The 19,208-nt window shown below is 35.0% G+C and overlaps 2 protein-coding genes across 3 annotated transcripts; one reads left to right on the top strand and one right to left on the bottom strand.

Annotated features, from left to right (window-relative positions):
* Positions 1-1,863: 1,863 nt before the first annotated feature.
* Positions 1,864-4,893, top strand: LOC137740852 (uncharacterized). The gene is made up of 9 exons (XM_068480658.1): positions 1,864-2,216; positions 2,486-2,575; positions 2,704-2,762; positions 3,124-3,219; positions 3,332-3,409; positions 3,746-3,808; positions 3,920-4,093; positions 4,235-4,330; positions 4,624-4,893. The coding sequence occupies exons 1-9, from the start codon at positions 2,030-2,032 to the stop codon at positions 4,705-4,707; spliced, it is 927 nt and encodes a 308-aa protein (XP_068336759.1). The 5' UTR covers positions 1,864-2,029; the 3' UTR covers positions 4,708-4,893.
* A 5,591-nt stretch (positions 4,894-10,484) lies between these two features.
* Positions 10,485-12,235, bottom strand: LOC137739988 (protein ELF4-LIKE 4-like). 2 transcript variants are annotated; one of them, XM_068479763.1, is made up of 2 exons: positions 11,993-12,235; positions 10,485-11,005 (listed from the first exon to the last, which is right to left on the bottom strand). In XM_068479763.1, the coding sequence occupies exon 2, from the start codon at positions 10,969-10,971 to the stop codon at positions 10,627-10,629; it is 345 nt and encodes a 114-aa protein (XP_068335864.1). In that variant the 5' UTR covers positions 10,972-11,005; positions 11,993-12,235; the 3' UTR covers positions 10,485-10,626. The 2 variants fall into 2 exon arrangements, with proteins under 2 accessions (XP_068335864.1, XP_068335865.1); XM_068479764.1 differs by lacking the exon at positions 11,993-12,235 and adding an exon at positions 11,195-11,447.
* Between the last annotated feature and the right edge of the window lie 6,973 nt (positions 12,236-19,208).

Below are 19,208 nucleotides of genomic sequence, written 5' to 3'. Positions count from 1 at the left end.
CCCCGATTTGTTACTTAAGCACAGCCATAAACAATGGATAGTTGGCAACAAAGCGAAAGAAGCCGACTACCGGTATGAAGCTCGTGGAAACCCACGAGCGACATTGCCAGAATCGGCAGACAACAAGGAGTAAGTGGTGGTGTTGGAAACACTCGAATTAGTGTAAACACTAGAACTCTATACACAATCTCACCAGAAAATAATAGAAAATTAAGTTACTCCACATATCATCAATTGATTTATAATGAAAATCTAAAATTTTGGCCAACAAAAAAGTTGTACGTTAATGAAAGCATTTATTTTAGAAATTAGGGTAAATTCAATATAAATTCAATTTTAAGAGTTATTATCAAAAATAGTCCAGTTCTTCAAAATAAGTCTTATGACTGTTATCTTTTTGTTAAGTTTTGATAAAAATGAAAATTTTAAAGAATTGTAGTATCCTAAATCATAAAACTTAAATTCCTTGAACCTTGTTGCATTTAGTCTTTTTAGTTATTTAATAAACCTATATAACAGATAAATCGCTTTTTCGTTACCTATTTATAGATTTTTTTTTCTTTTCTTGTAATCTACCTGTTCAAATTAGTAATGTGTCTTAAATATTTTTTGCTTGGAAAAATTTGTAGTCTTCTTTATGACATGACATGGGTATGTTATAATTGAACTCAATTTAAAAACCAGTTTGGATTTTTGGACATGGATATAACCGCCCCTAGGAATATACCTTGAGACTTTGATCTTCTGGCACCGATGACGGCGATGAAGGTTATTCATCTTCAACAACAAACTCATCGAAACGACATTCTTTAAGAAGAAAGTAGTGTAATCCTGCACAAGGTAACCCTACTTCTGCTTGTGTCTTGTACGAAATTGAGAGTGCATACCTAAAAATTATGAAACGCAATTTAAATATACCAAATATTCTCTCAACCACATTTCTCAAGAAAGTATGACGAAGATTGAACAAAAAGTGAATTTTCGTTTCTACTAACTGCGCTAAACGAACCATTAGCATCACCCCATCCTCGCTTGGCAGCATCAACCATTAATTCTAACAAGTTTTGCTTTCTATGGACCATTGGTTATAATGTTTGCCCCTTCTTTGTTGTAAATCTCCCCTTCCGAAAGTAGAGGAAGCTAACACCGACATCAATTTTTTAAGCAAACAAACACATTATTCGAAAAGTGTTATGAATCATTGTTAACATATAACAAATTAGATGACAAATCATTTAAAACAAACCTGTTTTCCGAGACATGCATTGACATTAATTTTGAAGGGCGTTGGATGGTAGAACTTGCAATTTTCAGTAGTTCTTCCAATTTCAATGCATCTTCAAATAAATCAATACGCATAATTCATGATGAAGTAAAAAAAAAAAAAACACACACACACAACACCACCAATAAACACAATAATTAGAACCCTAATGTAAAGATTAACAATAGGCGACATAGCAAATCATGTGTGTGTATTACCTGGAGAAGAGGCTTTTGGAAGAAGAAGTTGTTCGTATTTTGTAGTCTACTTTGAAAATAAGGAGTCACGTTGAAATATGGAGGGGGTTACCTAATTTGCGAGAGAGCCTTTGATATTTTATACCTCATCCTTGAATGCATCAAAATTAGCAAAGTTATAAATCCTACAAATTTCCTGACTTTTTGAATACTTTTAGATTTGGAAAGTCACTCTAAAAATCTAGATTGAATACTACCAGACTTTGACTGACTTTTTATAAATTTAAATTGAATAAAATCTATATTTGACCGATTCGTTTATAATCTTAACTGAATACCCATTAATTTTTAAACTCATGTAAAACCTCACATAATCCTAATTGAATAACACCCCTAAGTAAATTGAGGAGGAACTCTCTTAAGAAGCCGAGCTCCTCTCTTTTATCTTATCCTCCTCTATAGCCAAGCTCCTCTCTTTTATCTTATCCTCCTCCATAAGCCATAAACATTAGCGGCAACTCCAAAAAAACGGTTGGATGACATAACAAACGTACGGGCAACCAAACCCATGGCGGATGCACTTCCTTCTTCGTCAACTCTCTCTTTACTGACTCTACCCAGCTTGCCTCCTCAAAACCCAACTAGACCACTGCAGCATTCTTGTTTCATCTCTACCGCCCGAAAGCGTGATCTTGTTCGATGCAAGGCCAAGAAGAAAATAAGCTTGGCAGACCAAATTCTTGATTACATCGAGGGTAATCTTTGTTTTCAAGTCTATCGACCTTGTTTTGATATAGTGTTGCATTTAGAGATTTCTCGGTATGCTTCGGCGTGTTAAGTATACCGAGATGTTTAGCCTCTACATCCTTGATCAATGATGCAATGACCAAGAGCTGACGGACAAAAATTCCGGTGTATATAGTAGAGTTTTCGTGCTTTTTATTGGAACCGATTTATTGTTAGTTGGTTGGATTGTTTGCATTATGTTCAAGTGATCAGTCTGTTTTATGTGAATTATATGAAGGGGGTCCCAAGTTAAGGAAATGGTATGGGGCACCTGAGCTTCTACCAAAAGATGGATCCGCAGATGAAGAAGATGAGGATGAATTCACAGGTGGATAATTCATGGATGTTTCTAATCGACGGACCTTAAAACCATACATGTCAAAATTTAATCTAGGAATAGCCATGCTTCAAAGTGTGATTTTTTTTCAAAAGGATTTTGATGTATTTTTTATGCAGAAGGAGAAGAACTCAGAGATGCTGTATTGGTAACTGATGGAGATAGTGAGATGGGACAGGTGCATTTTACGGCATTGTTCATTTTTGTGATTAATCCTCTATGTTGCAATTGAAAAATATAAATGTTAACAAGAAAACTAATACTTGGAAAACGAGCAATTAGATCGAGTAGCAGTAGTGACTTCCTGCATTCTGAGTAAGTAAATATGTCATTAGTGATACTGTTGTTTGCAAATATATCTGAGAAACAGATGCCAATGCTGCAGAATAACTACAATCGAATAATACTTGTTTTCTTAACATTTAAGAGGCAAAAAGTACCTGAAGACCAACATATACCCTTGCTATTTGATCAAGTTGTTTCTTGCTACTTCTCTTGATTGGCTGGATTTTGAGCCTTGTGCTGTCTAGCCTGTGTAGATGGTAATATTGTCATTGATCGTCAAAAGAGCTAGAATAAAAGCGCTGGTGAAGGATAAGCGGGCAGCACTTGAAGCTTTTGGGACTTATGTTGAGGTGGGTAGGAAGGGAATTAATTCCTGCAAAATTGCCTTGTCCCTTGCTGTTTTTTTGTCTTTCTTTTGGCACTTCAAATGTTGACTGCATGGTTGTGCTTTTGTATGTACAGTCAATGGCCGGAGATTCAAGGGACAAGCCGTTCCTAAAGAGAGTTCTACGAGGAGTTTCCACAGTAATATGCCCAATTGTATGCGTATCTAGACCTCGCACCTTTGCTGATCTTGCGAAATTTTAGTATACAAACCGTTCTGAAACTGTTCTAACTTTACAAAACCAAACTTGTACTGAAATCAAATCTGTTCAGCATCATTTCTTATATATATATAATTTGTATGGTGCGACAGACTAGGAGACTAAAATGTGAAATGAACTCATACTGTGTAGGCTGATCTACCAGACCGAGATTGGTGTCTTTGTTCTTAAGCTATATTTAGTTTCTTGATTGCCTCATTGCTGTTGACATGATACATTTTTTGCAACTCAAACATTAAAAATGTCTTTTAAATTTGTTCTCTTTTGTCAGGAAGGTTTCTTATCTACCGTTGGGAGCTTGAAAGGGGTAAAACATATAATCCTCTTATCTCAGGTACCTCTCTCTCTCTACACATGTATATCGACACACACACACACACACACACACACAGAGATATATGTGCGTTTGCACGGTTGTTACTGTGACTTAATAATGAGGTTGCAGTTGTCTGTTTACAAAGGTGCCAATGGCATTCAAGCTCTCATGAAAAGCAATGCAAGAAAATTGGCTGAGCAAGATGAATCAATAATGGTGGCCTCTGGAATCCCTTACACCGTGATCAGAGCTGGCTCGTTACAAAATTCTCCCGGTGGAACTCAAGGTTTTAGCTTTGAACAGGTATAATGTGAAATATAACGAAAACTATACATATACATATATAATCAGTGCATAAGCATAAAGGATGTGATAATGCAGCGGAACAAGTTCTGTTCTACTGAATTCTAAAAACTCTCATTCGATGTTGATGATGATATATAGGGAAGTGCAGCAAAAGGAACTCTTAGCAAAGAGGATGCTGCCTTTATTTGTGCAGAAGCAGTTGGTGTAGTCCCTCAGAGAGGATTCATATTTGAGGTAAATAAACACACACACACAAAATAATTGAACAAATTTTTTATTTCGATCTCTAAATCCCACATATGCTACTCCACAATACGTAAATGTTTTATTTTGATCGAGCGATAGTCTCATCTAACTTAATCTAATCAAAACTACGAGGAGAACACAGCAAAAGGGGTCTGATCCGGCTTAATTATTATTATTTTTCTTGTTTTTTATTCAAATTCCACAGTAGTTTTATTACCTTAATTGCTGAGTGAAGTGATGAGAGAGTTAATCACTCTTGATGGCACTGTGTGATATTATAGGTGGTGAATGGAGACGAAAAGGTTTCAGATTGGAAAGAGTTTTTGAACGCAATGCTGAAGAAGTCAGAAGAGCAACCTCAGTAGTCAGTTTGTCTATTTTTCAGTACGTTTTTATCCTGCATATGCAGGCTGCACCATGGAAACTGCATCTACCTTTACAAAAATTATGTGGTGCTAGAAACTGTTATATCTTAGTTTTTATATTTTTTAAATAATATTTTAATAGCTAAAAAGTTCAAAATATTGAATGCTATGGAAAATCTTCATGCACTTAGGCCATTTCTAATTGGGCCGGCCGTACGCCAAATGATAGCCCTTTTTGACACGAAATTTATCTCGAATGAAGGTTTGGACCAAAAACTCTTGAAACCCACGGGGCCAAAATCCAACCGTATGGCCAGCGGACTGGCCATCTTTAGCTAGCCAGCCAGTCCCTTTAGTTGGGCTCAGCTAGATTTTTTATTTATTTTTAAGATGAAATTAAAAAAAAAAATCTAATTTTATTCCTATAAATACCTAAGACATTTCAACATCATTTCTCACATCATTGTCACCATTTCATACCATCTTACCTCATCTTATTTCAATTCTTCACATTCTATTCACCTCAAACACCTTTTTCATACACACCATTCTCTTACCTCTTCTAATAATCTTTCTTTTAATTTTTTCAATAATTTTCAAATGGCCACATCTTCAAGTGGCACTCAAATTGGGGAGTATTTTTGCTCACCACCATTTAGTGTAATGTATACTCACCACTCTATTTATCACCGTTAGATGAGTTTGAATTTCGAGATTCGTGTAGTGGATATGAACAAATCTCAAAATTCAAACTCATCTAATGGTGATAAATAGGATGGTGAGCATACACCACACTAAATGGTGGTGAGCAAAAATGCACTTTTTGTTCGGATGCTTATTCATTTAGCGATAAGTGGCACTCAAAATATGTTTGGAACCTTATTTTAATATGGTAGTTTAATTCAATTAACCAATAAAATTAAACAACAAACTTAAAATAATAAATGCGGTATGACACTTTTCATTAAAAAATAATTTCTTGCAAGGCTATAATCTGGACGAGGGCTAAACACTTTTCCTTAGGTCATCTCCAATGGAGAGAGCTAAAGGTCCGAAATCCAAAAAATGACCTGATTTGTCCAAAAACTAACTTCTAACCAATGGTTGGGCTATAATTCTATAGAGCCTATTAGACCATTATTTGGCCAAAGGAGCATCGGGCTGGCCAAATGTAGCCTTCCTCTTAGCCTATTTTTGGGGCCAACTTCGTATTTGCAATAATTGATTCAAATTCAAAAGCTAGATTTCAAAACATCCAATAGTAGTTTTATTAAATTAACCAATAAATTTAGAGTATAAACTCAAGCTAATAAATTATTGAGAGGGTTATGTTTAGCGCATTCGATTGGAGACAATATATGAGTATGACCTAACACTGTTCATTTTAAATAATTATTTGCAGGACTATAATTTGGGCGGGGATATATTTAGCCATTTCGGTTGAAGATGGCCTTATGAACACGCGCACAGACTTTGTTTGCATATGCATAATGTGGGGTCCATGTGTGACGAGGGTAGAATGTTGTCAAGAAAAATTATGGGGACAATCTACCCCGACTTCCAAGAATTTTATGCATGTTAGGCTTAAAGCATCCCCAATGGGGCCTTTATCCTCCATGAGACTATTACATTTCCAGCCTGAGTGAGAAGTTTCATCCCTAATAAGTCGGAAAATGGGACCAGATCCACCACTTGGGCTAGCAACTTCCTTTCTTAGACCATCTCCAACCCATTGGATAAAGCTTAAAATATAAGCTTTAAAACTCTTCCAAACCATCTCCAAGCATTGGGCTAAATAAGCCCTGAGGAGAAAATATATCTTTAGACTATATTCCTCCCAGGCTTAAATCATTCTGGACCCACCAAACTATCATATTTTTTTTTTCTTTTTACTCATAATCTAACGGCTATGATCAAATGAGATCAAATCTAATGGTAAAAAAAAGATTTGATTGCCCAAAATTAAATCTAACGTCTAAAATAATTTAAGAAAATTATTTAAATCAAATATAACTTAAAACTTTATAAATACCTATATATTTGTATGATTTTTAATTACTTATTGGAATTTAAATATTTTTAGATTATGTTTAAAAATAAATTAGGATAATCTACATAAAATTAGGCTACATCTAGCCCCAAAAAAATAATGGGTCTCACAAGAAAAGTAGCAACCCATGTGAGCTAATTTCTATCACTCTCTCCCCACTTGCAAATACATTATACTCTCTTTTTATTCTTTGTTCTTACACATTTTCTTGCAATTTGGCTAATTTATGATTGTTTTAAATTGCATAAGAATTAAACTTTCAAATTGATTTAACATTCATCGACATTGGTGGGTGAAATTTTCAAATAATTTTTTTTTTCAAAATTGTATGATACTAATTTACCAATTGGTGCAAGGTAAATTGTTGTATGGTACATGAAAATCAAATTATTTCAGATGGCGAAGTGGAGGTTTGTATCTTTCAACGGATGAGAATGAGATAAGAGAATATAATCTAACGAACGGTTCACAAGTGATGAAATCTAACTTTTTCATAATTTGAACCTTTTTAGGTTAAAAGGTTCATAATTTTTTTTTTTTTAAGATAACACGTCCAAAAATCAACTTAAGAAAAGTTAATACAAAAAAATAAATCATCACATAATCAACTACTATATAAATAAATATATATAGCCCCATATAGAGTCTGGAAGAAATAGTCCCTCATTGAGAGAGAGATTTTTTTTATAAAGCCCCAAAAATTTATCGGATCTCTAAAATGGACTACATATACCACTTTTCCAGTTTCATATAAAGTCCCTCGTTGGAGATGCTCTTACGAGCTAACTTTTAACCATTAATGCATTATGGCACTGATGAATAACTTTCAATCGTTGATTCAATGTAGAAACAACGAGGGAAAGTCATACACTACGTGACTGTCCAAGCACCGCTTTGATGGCTAGTTTACCTGAAAATTGAAATTAGGAATAGGAAGGTCGGCAATACAGGTAACAGAGAATGGGTATGAAATCATCCCCTAAGATTCCCAAAAATTTAGTATCGGTTGGATAATAATTTTGTTTTTTTTGTTGTTTATATTCACTTTCTGTGTTAGTGATGGATGGAAAATACATAGAGGAGACAAGTGATATATAAGACTAGATGAAGACCGGCGAGAGAGATATATAAGACAAGTGATATACAGAGGAGACAAGTGGTGGAATGCAAGAAAATGCACACAATGAAAACTAAAAACAAAAAAAATTGTTTGGTATCCTACTTGAGTTCAACTTTTTTAACTCAAAAATACATTTTGAGTTTTAGGATTTGAATTCTTGTTTGGTATGGCTCTTTTTAAAATTGAATTCAAAACTAATTTGAAAACATAGACTATTTTTTAAAAACACTAAAAAGTTTTTAGAGTTTTTCTCTCCCAACCCTCTCTTTCTTTCCCCACTTCACACCCTGTCTTCTCTTTTGGCTTAGCCTTTGTCGTCTCTCTCTCTCCCGTCACCCTCTCTTTCTTCTCACTCATCACCTTCTCACCGTAATTTTTTGCTCTCTCCCAGTCTCCCTCATCTCCTCGCCCTCTCCCTGTCTTTCTCTCTTCTCACCAACTATTTCCTCTCTTTTCTCTTTCCTAATTCGCTCTCTCCTCCAATTTCTGCTCAAGGAAGTTTGAATTCAAACTAAAAAAATTATTTTTAAAAATTCAGATTTTTAAAATTTTAAGATTAAAAAAAAAAACTGTTTTTAAGTGACAATATTTGAAAAATTATTTTTAGGAACGATCAATGTTTTTTGGTAGAATACCAAACGGACCCTTATTTTTTAAGATGTTTTCATTCTTTCTTCCTCATTTCTTTCCAACTCCCATCGCCATTCTTTATCTTTACTTTCCTCATATATCAAGCACAAAAAGTAAAAATAAAAACTAAAAACGAAAAGATTATCAAACAAACACTTAATTTTTACTATACTCTTTGAGTTCAAATTTCAAATAGGTAAGAATTAAAAAAAAAAAAAAATCCAAAACACTTCAATTTGGAGGGTACAACTTTTTACTTGACGATGTTATTGGAGAATGAGATTACATACTTAGAAGATATTATTGCTGTCTCAAGCACATGCTTAGTACTAATTGAACCACATGGGGTCTTTGTGCTGTTGGAGTTTGATTGGATTGCAATGAGGAACTCAAAAGTTTTAAGTTATTTGGGGACCTTTAAAACTTTTCCTTTAAGTTATACGGACCCCACACGCATCTTCCTCAACAATGCCATTCATGTCAAAAGACACATCATAATTACAAACTCTTTCGGAAAAATCAGATATTTGCATTACTTCCGGTTAATGCTTACACCAATGCCAAAAGTTGTTCAGAAACTATGCCAAAAAGGCAAAAACTTCATTAAAATGTAATGGATAATGTTGGCGATACCACAAACTACATGATGTGTCATAATAGAAAATAAGCACGATAATCAACACTTCAGTAATAATTCTATTATCAATATCCATGTCATTTGGTTTAGAAATTTTGGTATAGAAATTTGGGTTTAGCAACGTCCCTGGCATTACCCTTATGCAATTATCCACACAGGCCTTCCACATGAGAGAGACTTTCAATAATGAAGACGCTAAGTTAGCGATGTCCAAAATCATCCTTGTCACCATGTGTTGTAGATGTCTTACATGGCACCACGTGACTGATTTGGAACACCGTCACCTTAACGTCCTCATTATACGTAAGATTTTCTCCCTTCGAGAGAGAAGAGAGAGATTTGGAGAAGTCTTTTCGGCAGACCCCTTTCTCCCAATGCGCATTCTTATTTATTTCTAGCATTTAGAAAGCATAAATGCAACAAGAGGCCAATGATACCAAAAAAACAGAGGTGTGCAGAAGAATAAAAACGGGTGTGTGGGAATCATTTCCCAATATTTAAAAGGAACAAATACAGAGTTAAAACCTTAAAAAGAATAAGGGAATCAATTAGAAAGAGATAATCTAAGCAAAAAGTAGCCAATCAAAGTTCAAACCAGTTCCATTCCACCACTGAAAAAGAATGAACAATTGGGCCCTACATTTCTACTGTTTGATCATCATTCTGTCCCTTGAAGTGCTTTCGTATGAAACTAATCAACAAAAGTAAAATTCCAGGACTGCTTTCTCCTATTTGTCCCAAAAGCATACTCACTATGTAAACACGCTCAAGGAATTTACACATGAAACTTCTCTAAACATGCTAAGTTTGCTAACAGTATATACCAATCCTCCATTGTTATCCTTAACTAGGGAGGGGACACCACAAGAAATATCTTTTGGACAAACATGGGAAAAGAATAAAGCGGGTAATCGAAAGTTCCCCACAACAAACAGATAATATATCCGAAAATGATTACGAAAACCATCAAGAAACGATAAAAACCAAATCAAATGTCGTCTAGGCTTGATAGCCTCGAATAAAAAGATATGATCTATGAACAGAAAATTTCAAACTGTTAGCATTTTAGTGAACAAGCTTGGTTAGATAACAAATCACAACAAGAATGCACACGAGTCAATAAAATAATGCATCAACACTCTCTTTTCCTTCTAAATTCCTACTAATTCTTCTGCTTCCTCCTAATTTGGATCAAAAAGCAATGCATTCAACGGACTTTCCAGCCAAAAGCTAAAAGATTTTTATAGGATACAGATATAGCGGATCCAGTGTCAGAAATTGAAGATTACTGGGCTCTTTTCTTATACCGATATTTCATGAAAAGTTTGTGGCAATGAATCTGTTGCAAAAGACTCAAATAGATATAATTGAAACACATGAGCAACACAATCTCATCAAGTTATTCTGCTATCACAAACTTATTCTTATTCAGTAATGAAGAGTGCATGATCTATAATTATAACACAACCAAATTCTGAACAATTACCCGGATCTAATTCTCTTCTCGCTCGATTTCCCATCTGATTTCAAAGTCCCACCTGATTCAGCTTCTGAGGAAGCTTCCATTGACATGGAAAACGAGCCGGAGAGATCAGCATATAGATCTACCACCCTTCTAATGTTGTTGTTAAGCTCTCTAATTAAGCCAACATTCCGGCTGAGGTTATCAGGGATCTTCGACTCGTGGTTTTGGTTAATCTCGTTAATTAGCAACCGGTTCTGATCCAAAATGTCTTGCACCTGCACAAAGCTCTTCTGGAATGTCTGCACAACTTTGGTATCTAGTTGTGTTCCATTTCCTATACCTGTAAACATACCACCTTCCATTTCAATTTGGCTTCAACCAAAAACAATCCTTGCCCTGCATCAGAAACAGTATTTATGATCAAAATTAACAAAACAAGCAACAAATTTTACAGAAAGTTAAATTAATTCATCGCATCTGCAAACACTTTCCACATAGAACGAAATGAAAAATCGACTGATTAGCACGAAATTTGTAGGGTAAGGAAGAAAACAAAGTTTCAAGCCCAATTAACAACTCAACTACCTTTTAGTTTTACCAAAATTGAGTTGAAATTTTCTGTTCTTTTCTATTCTTCCTTTATTTTCTTGGGAACCAAACACAAGGATAAGGATATGTCTGCACATCCACAGGGAGGGAATTCACATAGTAGGAAAAGAAAAATCAGACATGGGACTTTTATGACCTAAAAGCATATACCTTTTAACTTGTAAAGAACCCTTTTTCCTTCTGTGTTTTCTGAACTAACCAAATCAAAGTATTGGTTTCTAATTTCTAATTGGAAAAGAATCTCAACCACCAAAGACCCCAGAAACCCAGTCAATGCCAAAGAAGAGTATTTCACAAGATAAACAACAAATATTTAAATTAAATTAAAAAAACAAAATTAGCCAATGAAAGCTGATGCAAAACTTTCCTTGCAGAAAACAAAAAATATTTAAATTAAATTAAAAAAGCAAAATTAGACAATGAAAACAGATGCAAAACTTTCCTTGCAGAAAACAACTTTGTATTGATTCTAAGTCTTTGCAGAAAAACAAAAAACAATCAGTAATTCCCACACTCTAAAATAGCAATATATATACATATATATATGTATATATCCAAGTTGGTGAGAAGCTGAAAAAAATTGAGCTTCCAAAAGTTAGAAATATGAAGGATTTTCCAGAATTAAAGCATAACCCAGAAATCTAAACAACCCAGAAACATCTTGAAGGTACAAAAGCAAATGAAAGTGTAACGAGAGAGAGGTAAATTTCCCAAGAAAACAAGAAAGGAAAGAAATTTTCTCGAGAAAGTGATGAAAAAGGAATCGAATTTTACTTATTTACGAAAGTGGTGGTGTGCCGGCAGGCCCAGAAATCATGAGGAGGAGAAGCATGAACCAGCAGGAGATGAGGATCTTCTTCTGTACGCGAGATTTGATTGACAGCCTGAGAGAGCTGCCCTATCTCTCTCCTCCCTCCCTCTCTCTCCACTCTCTCTCTCTTCTCTGTGTGTGAGTGTGACACTCTTTTCTCTGTGTGTAGGAGAAGGACAATAGTACAAGGGCGCATCAAATCCAAGAAAAAAAATGAAAGGGTGAAGGTTGGTAGTCATAATTCCTTAAAAAAAGAAACCCCTTGAAAATAACTCGCTATTTTAGCACTAATGATAAACTAATCATCTTTTTCCAAGGCTAATCAAACAAATTAGGAATCTAGGAGATGTAGTCAAATTAAGATTTTAAAGGATTTTAAAAGTGCTAGATTTGATAGGATTTATGAGGATTTAAGACTCTTACAAAATTCATATGGATTTTAAAGAAGTTGAATGGATTTAGTTTGTTGATTTTGGTGGATTGTGGTGGATTTTCATATAATTTTTTTATTGAAAAAAATAAAAAATCTTTCCCCTTACCCTACTGTACTTGATATCCACTTTATCCCCTCCCTTTTCGGATCCCCTTTCACACAACCACGCGTCCATCTCTTTCTCAATTAATAGTTCAACATAACTTTGGTGAGCTCTTAAGCACTACACCACCAACAACCATCACCACCAACTGCCCTTTTGCCATAGGCATACGATGTGGTACTTCAGTAGTGTTTGTAGTACCACATACATTAAAAAATCAGAATGACGAGAGAGTATCCTAGATCGATCATGTCCTTCAATGATCATATATACATGCCTAATTACTCAACGGCTAGTTGTGATCGTGCTCAAGGAATGAAGACATAGTATCATCTCCTTGTTGGCATCATGTAAACAAATTAAAGGGTGAACATTATGGAGAATGCTCCTGGTACAATTCCATCTAAGAAGACTAGGTAGTGCATATGGTTTATCAGTAGTAGTGGAGGATCAAGAGAATAGTATGAAGAAGCTCAATGGATATGGTGTTGAGTAACTATTCTGAATAGTTAGGTGTAGTTTCATTATTATCTTTGCTAGTTCCTACCATTAGATTTTCGTGCTTCCTGTGTTAAACATCCTCCATGCGTTGAGGCTTTTTCTTAGGTACAGTTTCTGAACCACTCAAAACACAATGCAGGCCATCCATGGATGCGAGAAGATAATGATGCATCTGATAAACCTCTTGATATTGCCGTTCTATGTAGAATGAAACAGTTGAGGGCAATGAACAAACTTAAGAAAGTAGCATTGAAGGTAAGAGCATCTTTTATCAACATCGTTAGCATTCTTCTTTGTGCACTGGAATGAGGCTGGTGGAAATGAATCCTGGGATTGGGGATGCTGCTGGTCCAGCCCATGTCATGAGACTAGAAATTTGTCATCAGTATCCTCATGCATGCTTGTTTCATGACCAAACATTTAATAAAGTTGTGCTTCATTTCTTTCTTGCAGGTAATTGCAGAAAATCTTTCTGAAGAAGAAATCATAGGCTTGAAGGAAATGTTCAAATCCATGGACACATATAACAGTGGAACAATTACATATGAAGAGTTAAAAGCTGGCCTTCCAAAACTCGGTACCAAGCTCTCTGGGTCAGAAGTGAGACAGTTGATGGAAGCGGTAATATCTCCAGTCTTCTTATTGTTACTACAACATGAGCTTCATGATTCCAACGTGAGCTTCATGACTGGGTCATAATAAGAGATTCCACCAAAGTATATGGTGGTTACCTGCGTGTGGTTGGGATTGGTAGAGATTTGAGGACTGCCCAGATGGAAAAAGATTTGAAATCCTAAGAGCAATTCCACTCCTAAAGACTTTGCGTCAGCACTCAGCTCATTTATCCAATCAGTAAACAGTAATAGACCCTAATGAATAGTGATAGGCCAAAGCATATAAACTCCTAAAAAAAAGTGCTGGCACCCAGTCTAAAAATGCGCTAGCACAAACGATCTCCACCCCTACAAAATGCGTTGGCGCCCAGTCCATTTAAAATACTAATAATTTTTTTATAAAATAATAAATTAAAAAAATAGTTGTAATTTCGGATAGGATTTTTAACCAATCTCGTCACGCCACATGTCATTATCCGAACGTACTATTTTGTGAATAGATTTCCACTAAGATTTTCAACCAATCCCGGCAAGCCACGTGTCACTTCCTGTTTACAATAATTTAGGCAAGATTTCAATAAGATTTTCAACCAATCTTGTTACGCCACGTGTCATTATCCGAACGTACTATTTTGTGGATATATTTCTGATAAGATTTTCAACTAATCCCGACACATCATGTGTCACTTCCTATTACAATAATTTAGCTAAGATTTCGATAAGATTTTCAACCAATCACGTAGTGCCACGTGACATTGTCCAAAACCTCATCCTTTCTTTTTTTGTCCATATAAACCCTACATCCTTACATCCATCCTCACACTAAACTCAATCCTTTTTTTTTTAGCTCAGAATCCTTCTTTATCATATTCAAATCTTGAGTTTTTACAATGTCTTCTTCAAGGAGAGTGTATAAACAGTTGCAAGAGTAGCAGAAAAGGTTGTTGGCACAATAGGAAGAATTGGTCAATCTTGACGAAGGTGGAGGTGGAGATGAGGCCTTCGCAATGGAGGATGATGATGATGATCACCATAGAAGGCGGAGGGCCTCACATTCCTGCCGTATCATGGAAACTGTGAGTCAGATAGCCAAACCCAGACGTACGGCAAACATCGATAGAAGAAGGGAAAGACGAGGTAAAGATCTCTTGGAAGATAATTAACATAAGGCTTGTGGTTGAAGAATAAAGTGTATTATTTTTTAAGTAATCTTATTTAGTGTGTTTTTTTTCTTTTAAGTTTATATGGTGAGGTTATGTAATTTTATTTGGTGTTTTTTTTTTTTAAGTTTATTTGGTGAGTTTATGTAATCTTATTTGATGTGTTTAAATAAAGTACAAAAAATAAATAAGAAATTAAATAAAGTTCTAAAAACAAATAAGAAATTACATAAAAATTACATAAGAAATTAAATAAAGTTCTAAAAATAAATAAGAAATTACATAAGAAATTAAATAAAGTTCTAAAAATGATAAGAAATTACATAACAAATTAAATACGAAATTATACAAAGTCTGTGGAGTTAGGATACGTGGTGCTAGGATCTTCGTTGCTAGGATTTCTGTAGCTAGAACCCCCTTGACTTGTTTCGGCATCTCTTGCACGCCTCATTCGCATGACATCTCTTTTTTCCGATGTCCAAAAATATTTTGAATTCGGAGACAGTCCTACTAGAGACTTGTTCATAGTGTCACGATCTTCTTGAGCCATCCTTTATTCTCTAAGCATCTTATTCTCTCGATGAAGTGCTTCTCTAATCATCTCGTTCTCTCGATTAACTATTTCTTTGTCTCTCAGCCACCGCATCACGAGCCTCAGTAGCTGTTATTATTGTTGCCATAGCAGTAGCTTTTTCCTCATCTCTAGCCTTTTCCCACGCCATGTTCAGTTCACCTTGGCGAGCAAGTTCCTCCATATATTTAGTGTAGTCATTTTTGGAATAACTACCTTTTTTCTTTGTTGCCTTTTTACCTTGAGGCCTGAGGGACTGACGAATCGGTTGGGTCTCTAGCACTTCTTCAGGCGTCCCTTCCGTGTCTTCAAATGTGTTAGCTTCTTGTTCGGCCGTGTTTGCTTCTGGCGAACTGTGTAGACCCATACCGTGCATGACAACTTCTGGACCGGTTGCCACAATTTTGTATCTAGGGCAATCTTTGACAATTTGCCAACATTCCCATTTGTTGAATGATTTGTTATGGTTCTTTGCATTGTAGAATGCTTGTGCTTGTAGTGTCTATAAAAATGTGGGACAAGATAGTATTAAAAAATACTGGTGTAACACAAATAAATAAATTAAAATATTGATGCGCGCGGAATGCATATAAATTACATAAAAATTACATAAGAAATTACATAAAAATTGCATAAGAAATTACATAAAAATTACATAAGAAATTAAATAAATTAAAATATTGATGCGGGTGGAATGCATATAAATAAATAAAAATATTGTTACCTGATCCGCTAAACTTGTCCCACTACGCAGATTACCGGAAGCATGAGAGATGGTATTTTTCCAACAAGTAAAGGATGGGTTGAGTTTTTTTCCAACGACTTTGAAGACCTTGACTAGATCTAGCATCTTTTCCATGTACATCGCAAAACGCTTTCGTAATTTTACTCCACATTTCTCGTTTATCCATCTCATTACCCGTAATCGGGTCATGAGTAGTGTGAACCCAACATTCACACAACGTAACATCTTCAATGAGCTTCCACAAAGTCATTTTTTTCTCTCAAAGTGTACAAAATATTCAAATGTAGAAAGTGTAGAAAATATTGAAATGTGGTGTAAAGTGGAAGATGAAGGTTAGGTATTTATAGAAAAAAAAATTAATTTTTTAAAATTTTTTTGTATTTAAAAAAAAATCATAATTTTTTATTAATTTTTAATAAATTATAATGTTGTTAATGAATCTGGATCGTTGGATTTGAAAAATATTCAAATCCAACAGCCAACAAGCTGCCACGTGGCCAACGATCAAAATTCTGACCATTAGGCCTTTTTTTTTGTTTTGTTTTTATTTTTGGTGAAAAAACGTGGACCGTCGATCTGTGATTGAACGGTCCATTTTAAAAGTCAAATTTAATTTTTTTTTATCGTTGGAAATCCAACGGTCTACAAAAACTAGCCGTTGGAAATCCAATGACATTGAGGAGGGCCACGTAGCTCTAATCCGGGTGAACACAAGTGGGCTGACAAGCGGACCCCGCCACCTGCACCCTTGTCTCCTACTCGCGCCCAGTCGCGAGTGTGCTGCACGCGCCAGCCAAATAGGCCGGCCTCTGGGTCTGTATGAAATGGGCTAGTCTGTTGCCTGGCTTGGGCTGGGTGCCAGGCTGTTTTGCGGGCTGGAGTAGTTTGACAGGGTGCTGGCCTCACTTTTGGACAGGGTGCTGAGCTATTCCACCTCCGGTGGAACTGCTCTAAGAGGTGAGGTTGGATTCTTTTTAGTCTTGGTTATATATATTTCTTGTTCTCAAATCCCACAAAATCCACAACTTATTGAAATCCTCCAAAATCTTAATTTTTTGAATACACTTAGATTTGGATGGATTTTAAAATCCTTTAAAATCTTTTAATTGACTAGACCTAGATTTGAATGAATTCTAAAATCCTTTAATTGACTACACTAGGATTTTAAAGTCTTTTAAAATCCTCTCAAATCCTAGTTTAACTACACCCCTAAATTCTCTTCCCCCTATTTCTGTTGTCCACCCATCCCCTCCTAATTTTTATGTTCAAAACATCCACCTCTTGATTCAACGTTCAAGATTTTGTCACGTTAACAACAACAAAAATCATTATACTTAGACAAAAAGGAGGGAGAGAAAATCTGGCTCCGTTAGGAACTTAGGATGGTGTCCAACACTAGAATTAAAAAAATTCAATTTGTTATCCATCCGGTAATTGATATCATACTAAGAAAGATGTTTTCAATCGATGCACAAGTGTTAGATCTTTCTTTTTTGGTGAACAAGTATTAGATATTTGCAAGCCTAAAAGTGATAGAACTTTTTAATTGGTGCACAATGCTTACTATATATTCTTTTGAAGAAGCGATAGGGAATATGCTTACTATTTTTTTAGAAAACTCTGTCTTATTGACATGTAATTTGTCTGTAGAATAAAATCTGGCAAATGAATGTTCGATAAATTAATAATCTTAGTTTCGAATTTCTAATTATACATTAAAGGTGTTACATTTTACAACACAATTAATGCTCGAACCTCCTAACTCCATCTTTTGGAGCATTTGGTAGATTCATTTGAACAATGAAGATTCGTTGGTCTTTTGTGTCCAAGTGCACATCTTCGTATACATGTTTACTTTATTAATCTCTTTATGAGGCAATGTTGAGATTGTGACGTCTTTGGTGCACGTGAGAACTTATGTAACAAATAATTATGTTATCTTAAGACCAGTGTCAGCCTTGAGGGGGTGCAATAAGTGCCACCGCACAGGGCCCCAAATCGGAAGGTCCTCTAATTTTTCAAATTTGCATGCATTTACGTATATATAGTAGTATGTGTAGAATATTACAAACTTGAGTCATAGCGCAAGTGGTATTATTGGTTCTTTATAGGGATGGCAACGGTTCGGTTTGGGGTTCATCCCATAACCACGAAAATTAATCATATCCATAACCGCAAATTAACCATCGGGGATTATCCATAACTATATCCACCGGGTAACGGATTTTCAATCGGTTATTGATTATATCCATCTTCGTCAAAAAAAAAAAAATTATATTTATTCAATTGACGCATTATAAATTTTAGTAGGTACTAATTCCGTCATTAAATAACAACATCCAATTACAAAAAACTAACAATATATTTGAAGTTGTTCATGATAACATGCATCAATTTCTTGACAGTGAGACTCTTGAAGAAAGATGAATCTGATAAACTTGTAATATTTGATAATTGATATATAAAATGAGGGAATTGTTATTGGCACTCCAAAAATCTCATTCTACACTCCAAATTTTCTATATTAGGAAAGAAAAATATACTTGTGAGGAGTGTAAAATAAGATCTTTGAAGTATCAATAACACTTCCCTAAAATGATTCAATGAATTAATTTGGTTGAGTAGAACAATAAGAGTATTGAATTGAGGTTGTTGGTATGCCCCATGCATGATGTTTGATGCATAATAAAGATAGTATAGGGTTTGATGCATGCATAATGAATTAGTATAGGAAGGGTTCGGTAAATTGAATAAAATTATATTATATATCAAATATATATATATATATATATATATATATATATATATATATATTCGGGTCGGATTTGGAGGCGGATACGGATTGGGAACCCCTATAACCATATCCAAAATTATAACTGAATAAAGTTTACGGTTTTTCCCTATATCCATACCATACCCGAATTTTCATATCCAAATCCAATCCATTCGGGCGGTGATTCACGGTTATCGAGTTTAACGGTTAAAATTGTCATCCCTAGTTCTTTACAGCGGCCTAGGAAATGGATTTGAAACTCGTCCCCATCATCTTTTC

Source organism: Pyrus communis, chromosome 7 (assembly GCF_963583255.1).
Source record: "Pyrus communis chromosome 7, drPyrComm1.1, whole genome shotgun sequence".
Lineage (NCBI taxonomy): Eukaryota > Viridiplantae > Streptophyta > Magnoliopsida > Rosales > Rosaceae > Pyrus > Pyrus communis.
Note: the sequence above shows the minus strand (reverse complement) of the source record. Positions and strands in the feature narration are given on the sequence as shown.